The following is a 7,539-nucleotide window of genomic DNA, read 5'->3' as shown; positions in this document are numbered from 1 at the left end:
CCATAACTACCAATATGTGTGTTCTTTGCTATAATAATTAGCGTTAGTCAAGCGGCAATAACTATCATTACAAATTGCTTTGTTACAAAAAAAATACCTTTCTTTGTACAACAAACAGTACCAAAAAATAATGTAACAAGATATATTAAATTGAGGGGCGAGTTACCTGCTATGCAAACCTAACTACTCATTATAATATATTTTCATAAATGCCAGCTTTGAATTGTCAAATCTGCAAAAAAAAGTACACGCATGAACCCAAACCATATCCAAGAAATATATGATAGTACCCATTATTATAATAATATATATAAAGTACAATCTCATATAAATGCCACGTTATGGGGAATACTCTTATAGTATTTTTATAAAGAAATAAAAAGTGAAGTCTTACAAAGTAGTTGTTATGGGGAATCTAAGATGGACAAAAAGCCAGGATAGTTCTCAAATTGTACTTATGGGAAACGTTGTACTTATATCTTATCTCAATTGTAATACTATTATAGTATTTTTATAAAGAAAAAAAAGTGAAGTCTTACAAAGTAGTTGTGCCAACTTGGAAGTGACTAATCTGCATAAGAAGTACATACATATCGAACACTATATCCAAGAAATACATAAAAGTACAGTCTCATAAATTGCCCCATTATGGGGAATCTAAATTGGACAAAAAGAAAACTTATCACTTATTAATGTTTACACCAATGAAAAGGCATAAATAATAAAAAGGAAAAATATGTGTACTTCTATCTCTATCTTATGTCCAATTAAAAAAGGAATAAATCACTATAAATCACTACTTCTATCTCTAACTATATTCATTGTTAATGTATCTCTGTCATGATTTCATAACTATAGTACACACATCTAATAAATTCCAAATTGACTCTTTGCGTGTAATAATAAAAATATAAAATATATATGTACACCTATCACATTTGGGTAAACAAAAAACGATGGAAAAATCAAAAGTTCAAATCTTTAAAGAAAATTGTAACTCCTTAAATCAAAAAAATAATTATCTTCTATGTTGGTCAGTGTAGTACATTTAATGTTGATGTAAACTGATGTAAACAATCTAATTAATTTTTCCACCTAACATCATTTGATTGTCTATAAAATAAGGTGAAATGTAAACATTAGTTTCATCACTTGTTCACCATAAAGAACTAAAAAAAACCAGCTTATTATGTCTAGTCCATCATCACCGGCGAACTCAAAACGGGTTACCAAACGATTACGGAGAACTCTTTCATTCGAACTCCAAACTCCAAAATCGGATTACAACCCAGAGTGTTCTCAAATCACAAAAACCCCTTCCATTCCGTCAACGCCGCACACTGTTGAAGAAAATCTGGATATCGATGCTAAGCTTATAAGTGATCTCCTTACTAACACTAAACCTGAAGTAACAACACATGATGAGATGTCGCCAGATGATGAACTTTTGGATGTTGACTGGGGATCATTTTACTTCACCACACAAGTTACCCCCGTCAAAAAATCTTCATCTGTGGTGCTCGCAGACCAAGCAAAACCAGTCAACGGCACCCAGGAGACCTCCCCGGCAGTTGATCAAAAAACTATCGATGATCCTGAAGATGATCCTATAGATGATGATTACTCGTGTTACTCTCAAAACACCCTTATCTCGTGGGCCAACCACAACCCGTGGGAGAGTGAGTTTAGCCCAGAACCACTTAGCACTGAAATTGAGTATGGCACACCAAGATCGTTTCTTGACTAAATAGTGGTGTTTACATCAAGTTGCTATTATCGGTGTGAAAAAAAATGTGCCCCAATTTTCCCTCTCTCATGCAATATAGGGGCTACTTTACTTATCCTATGTTGTTTACCATATCTAGTGTTGAAGTTATTATGTACTCAACTATTGAGATAAATCTATGTTTTTTCCAGTGTATCTTATTCAATAATTCGTGTCATTATTATATGATTTTAAAAAAAATGATATCTTAAAAAAGGGACATACATAGGTTACACACTTTAGGGAAAAAAATAAATAAATAAAAAAGAGTCACGTGATCAAATCTAAAAAAACATACAACGTTGTTGGGGAAAAAAATATATTCAAGGAACGTTCAAACAAAGGCACATGATCAAACACACATAGAACAAAAATGTACAAAAAAATCTCGCTGAAAAAAATGTATCTCGGATACACCAAAAAAGTACAAAAATCAGAGGCAAAAAAAAAATGTAACATGGTAAAGACAAACCAAAAAAACAACATAAAAAATTCTCAGATTCAAAACATCAAAAGTCTACATAAAATCTTAGGGGGAAAAAATGTAATATGGTAAAAACAAAACCCAAAAACCCATAACATAGAAAAATCTCAGATTCAACCAAACATCAACAAGTACATACTAGAAAATGTCATTAAACATACTAATAAGCATAATCCAACTAAGTACTAACTAATTCTTAATCATAACTAACAATCCTAACAAGTAAGCTGCCAAACACTAACGCTAATATCATTAACCATATAACCCTATTCTTCTTCCGAATTTCTTGTTCGCGGGTAAACAGTTCAGCTTGCAGGTTGTTGATGTTCCTCAAAAGACCTGGTATGATCCTAGTTGACCGTAAGCACATCGGTGGGTCGACCCAACCAATGAAAGGGCAGTTGCTAGGCTACATTAAAAATAATGAGCAAAAAACACGATTAGAACACACGTTTACTTATTAAAACCAGGGTTCGAATTTTTTACCTTAAATGGACATGAATAGAACCTTCTTCCTGGGTTATCGTCGGTCCATGATGTCCGGATAACAGCAATCCTCCCACATGAACACCTTTTCATCTTTTTTGAGAGATAGATGAATTGTATACGAAAAAGAGAGATGAGAAAATCATATATTTAAATATAGTTTGGGTAGTTGGAGATGGAGATAGTTGGAAGCTTGTAGTTGAAATGATGGATCTAATATAAAGATATGAACCAACCATTTATGGGTCCCATTGTAAATATATCCTTTTGTCATTACCCACGTCCATGTACTTCCTACTTTTTTTACTTTTCATTACTTTTTTTAACAAATGGGGCTTACCCCCCCTCCTAGGAAAAAGTTTACCACATATCTACTTGAATAAACCAAAAACATAATAAAAAAATAATAATACATCCCAACAAAGAAAGTAACAACACACAAACTAGATAGTTTTTTTTTTCCATTAGATATTACACCACAAAAAGATTACAAAAACATTAGACACATAAATTACTCCTTAGATAATGTTGATAACCTGATACACCTGATACTACACCTAATTTCTTATTAACCTAAAAACATACATACATCTTAAAAAATAACATAATTAATAAAACACACCAACAACACCTAATTTCTACTTGAGCTTGTTCATGTGAACCATTTTTTGCACTTGCATGGGTTTGCTGGCACAGGGGAAACTGATATGTTTATTGGGAAATATGAATCCCACTCAATTTCACTCATCCATGAGACATCATCAACCCAATCGCTGGTTGTGGGATCTTCAACATCTCTTTTTTTGGGTATATTGTAGGCTCACCCTTGGGCACTACTCTTGGCTCCATCTTGACTGTAGCGTTAACAGTAGGCTCGTTTTTCGGTATTGCTCGCGCCGTAGGCTTCACATCGGGTTCAACCTTGGGGGTCGAAAAACTAGTTCTCTTCCCGCGGGGGTGCCCATCACCGGTAAAAATCTCCCTAAGCGTACGTATGGGCATAGCGGGTAGAGGGGTTGTTTCAGGAATATCGCCAACGCCGACTGGAGTCGATGCATACTTTCGAAGTCTCTTGCCAACATTAATGAACTCATTTTTTTCAGGCTTGAGATCGATCGCCTCAACATCCGGAACTTTGGAAACCAAACATGGCCTCTTGTGCATTGTTATGCTTTGTGTGTGATAAGTAGGTAACAATGCTTTTGGGATATACACATTGGGGGGTGCTGAAACTTATTTATAATGAAAAAGGATGGTGGTGATTAGATATGAAAGTAAATGACAAATTAAATGCATCGCCAGGTAAAAAAAGGAAAAATTAACAAAAAGATACATCTTGTTGTATGTATTATGTAAAAATGTAACTACGGCTAGTGTTTTGTAAAAAAAATACAAACAGAAAAAAAAAACACAAACTACTATATGTGCATATAATTTTTTTTTGTTACTGGCTTTTGTAACGAAAAGGGTCATTTTCTAACTAATTATATACGTAAAATTGATGTAACGACCAAAATATGTAACATGGTATAAAAAAAACAAAAAATCCATAAGATTGAAAAATCTCAGATTCAAACACAGCAAAGAATCTACAAAAATACTCATGGTAAAAAAAATGTAACATAGTAAAAAAAAAAAAACTAAAAAATACATAGCATAAAAAGGTATCAGCTTCAACAAAACATCAACAAGTACATACTAACGAAAATATCATTAGCATACTAACAAAGGATAAATCCAACTAAGTACCACCCATTTCTTAATCTCAACAAACAATGCAATGTTTACTTCTAACAAAACATTAGGGATATCATTTCATAATGCAACTGATCAGTTAAACCATAGTCATTAAACTTAAAACCATACGACATACCAAAACCACATACATCCTAACATGCAAACATATGCATGTGCATCGATTTTCAGATAATCTACACATGCAAACATGTGCATGTCCAAAAGTGATCAAAGTTTACTTGCGCTCCACTAAAATGGAGACCAAAAAGCTGGCGTCATAAAAGTTTTCAAAACACGCACATCACACACATCAACATAAAAATACCAAATCAAGTGGACTCCTGACTCGCAGAGCTTGAGTCCTCGTCCTCGTTACCCGATTTATTCTTGTTCTTCTTTTTCTTGCAATTTCTTGAATCATGCCCAGTCACGTACTTCATACAGGTTCGGCAAAGCCTGGGTGTTTTGGGAGGTTTGACAGCAGAGTTGCTCGTTGCATCCTGAGGTGCTCTAGACAATCGCCGGCGTTTGCCGCGTCCTTTGTTCCTGATCCCGTCTGGATTATCGAGAGTTACGTCCCCATCTAAAGAAACACCAAGCAATTCTTCAACAGCAGCATAGTTATCATTGTTGGCTTCGTTATCAACTGGTCCTCCATTTAGTAACTTGCATTTCAGTTCCTTTATCTGCTCAGCGAAAGAGGAAAGTCCTCCAACATCGCTTCTTAATGCGTCCACACATTCAGTTACGATCTCAAGAATCTGACTTCTCGCAGCAGCTTGTGGACGAGTGTCAACGCCATATCGACTCTCAATAGAAAATAAACTTTTAGGAAGCACGTCCCTAGACCAACGCTTAACAACATACTGGGCCGGGATTCTTTCAATATTGTTTACCCGGTAAACACAAAAAATGTGCCTACACAGATATCCAATACGGATGAAGTTGTTGCATGAACAGGATACCGACTGGTTACTCAACTCAAGTATAACCTATAAAAACACCAAAACACATAATTAAGCTTCTATGAAAAAAAGCATAATGAATAGCTTAAAACAAAAAATGCAACTATAAGGATACAGCAAAGTAGCCCAGCAAAGTTACCATAAATGTGTTGGTTGCATTGTTACATTTGTCCAATTGATTCACATAGTAAACACAACCATCATCACAATCCTCCGTGTTTACAATGTAACAAAACAGCTTCCCCTTGTATATCTCTTTTCTTACTTCTGTAGAAATTGCATGTGTATACAACTCAAAAGCATGCTTCTCAATAGCTAGGTCAGTACTGTCCATGAATACACTAGATGAAGTTTTAAACTCTGCAACACGTTGCCTGTAACGCTGATTGTCTATCCTAGTCTCGTAACATAGCATGAACTGAACTAGTGTGTTAGCGCTAGAAGAGTTGACCTTGAAGCTTGAGTTAGAGCTTTCACATCTTGATGTAGTCTTCATCAGACAACACATTGGGATGTCACGGAAGTAGGCAGGTACCCATTGGTCCCTAATTGAGTACATGTCCTTCAACCAGTCGTGATCTTGTAACCCATATTCCTCCATCAAAAGTTGCCAACGCGTCTCAAATGTAGATGGCTTCATGTGAATACTCCACACCAAACGATGCATCAATGCTCTTAGCTCAGAGTTTTGTAACAGGTCTCCAGCAATCTATACATATGAAAACACAAAAACTGTTAAAATAAATGAAACAAAAAAAAAACTTCTCAAAATAGATTCATAAATTAATAAAACCTTGGTGGGAAGTTTCTTCATAATATGCCACATGCAAAGGCGGTGCCGAGAGTCTGTGAAAACCTCTGAAATGGCAGCTTTCATTGAAGGATCCTGGTCCGTCAGAACTAACTTTGGTTGCTTCTTGTGTGCCTTCAGAAATGATTCAAGTAACCACTTGTAAGACTCAGTGGTTTCATTGAATAACAAGCCAGCACCGAATGTCACACATTGTTTATGATTATCAACGCCTGTGAAAGGAACAAAAATCATGTTGTACCTGTGCGACAAAGAAAAAAAAAACAAAAGTTAAATAATATGTTAAAGGGAAAAAAAGTGCAACTATCAAAAACCTTACTTGTTAGTGTGATAAGTCGCATCAAAAGCTAACACATCCCCAAACACCTCGTAGTTTATCTTGGAAATTTCGTCTGCCCAAAAAATCGATCTCAATTGCCCTTTCTCAACAACAAACTCATAGTAAAAGTCTGGTAAGCTCTCAGATCTTTCTTTGAGACGATCTATAACAAGTTGCGCATCACGATCGCCAATATAAAGCCTAACCGACTGGCTCCAGTTCTTAAAATCAGTTGGCGTGCCACGTACATTGTGATGTCCACTCATCAGGGACACTAAAACTCTGTGAGAAACAATCGGACCAATTCTGTTCAAACTCATGTTATGGATAAACTGTTTCGATGCAAATGGTAGTTTCCTTGAAGTCCTACTTAGGTCACGATTGAAACGCTCAACAAACGGATGATTATGGTGCTCATTGAACCCTACCACTGTGCACGTAGAGCTGCCCTCACAAAACTTAACCAGTATACTAGCCTTGCAATCTGTCACTGTGAAATTACTTTACCTAATAGTCAAGCTTGAATGCTCTAAAGTATCAGTTTTACGCTTAATCTGTGGTTTTGAATATTTAGTACACCTTATGTACTGGTGAGTGACAACCCCCTTCCATCTCTTGGTTTGACCCTTACGAATAGAAAACCCAGAATACACAGCATAGTCCTTGTACATACTGAACACATCCTTCCACGTTTCATAAACAGAACCAACAACAGGCTTTAAAACAATAGGAACATTAGGACACCACATTCTAGTCCCATTGGGTGTGTGGTGAACATAAAATTCCTCGTCCGCATGAACACCTAGAAAAAATGTATTGATTAATAAATTATAACACGTATAGGTTAAAAAACAAATTTACTTGTAACATGAAAACATAACAAACTGATACTGTAGTTTCCAAAAATACAACATTAACACGTTTTCCAAAAAATTCAAATAAAACGTGGAAGTACATTTTATTGATGACGCA

General features: G+C 35.5%; 1 protein-coding gene across 1 annotated transcript; it reads right to left on the bottom strand.

Annotated features, from left to right (window-relative positions):
* Positions 1-4,801: 4,801 nt before the first annotated feature.
* On the bottom strand, positions 4,802-6,833 carry LOC110882121 (protein FAR1-RELATED SEQUENCE 5-like). The gene is made up of 4 exons (XM_022130207.1): positions 6,568-6,833; positions 6,231-6,489; positions 5,577-6,146; positions 4,802-5,464 (listed from the first exon to the last, which is right to left on the bottom strand). Exons 1-4 carry the CDS (start codon positions 6,831-6,833, stop codon positions 4,802-4,804), a joined length of 1,758 nt encoding a protein of 585 aa, XP_021985899.1.
* Positions 6,834-7,539: the final 706 nt, after the last annotated feature.

This window comes from Helianthus annuus, chromosome 10 (genome assembly GCF_002127325.2).
Source record: "Helianthus annuus cultivar XRQ/B chromosome 10, HanXRQr2.0-SUNRISE, whole genome shotgun sequence".
In the NCBI taxonomy this organism is placed as follows: domain Eukaryota; kingdom Viridiplantae; phylum Streptophyta; class Magnoliopsida; order Asterales; family Asteraceae; genus Helianthus; species Helianthus annuus.
This window is presented reverse-complemented; position numbering and strand designations above follow the sequence as displayed.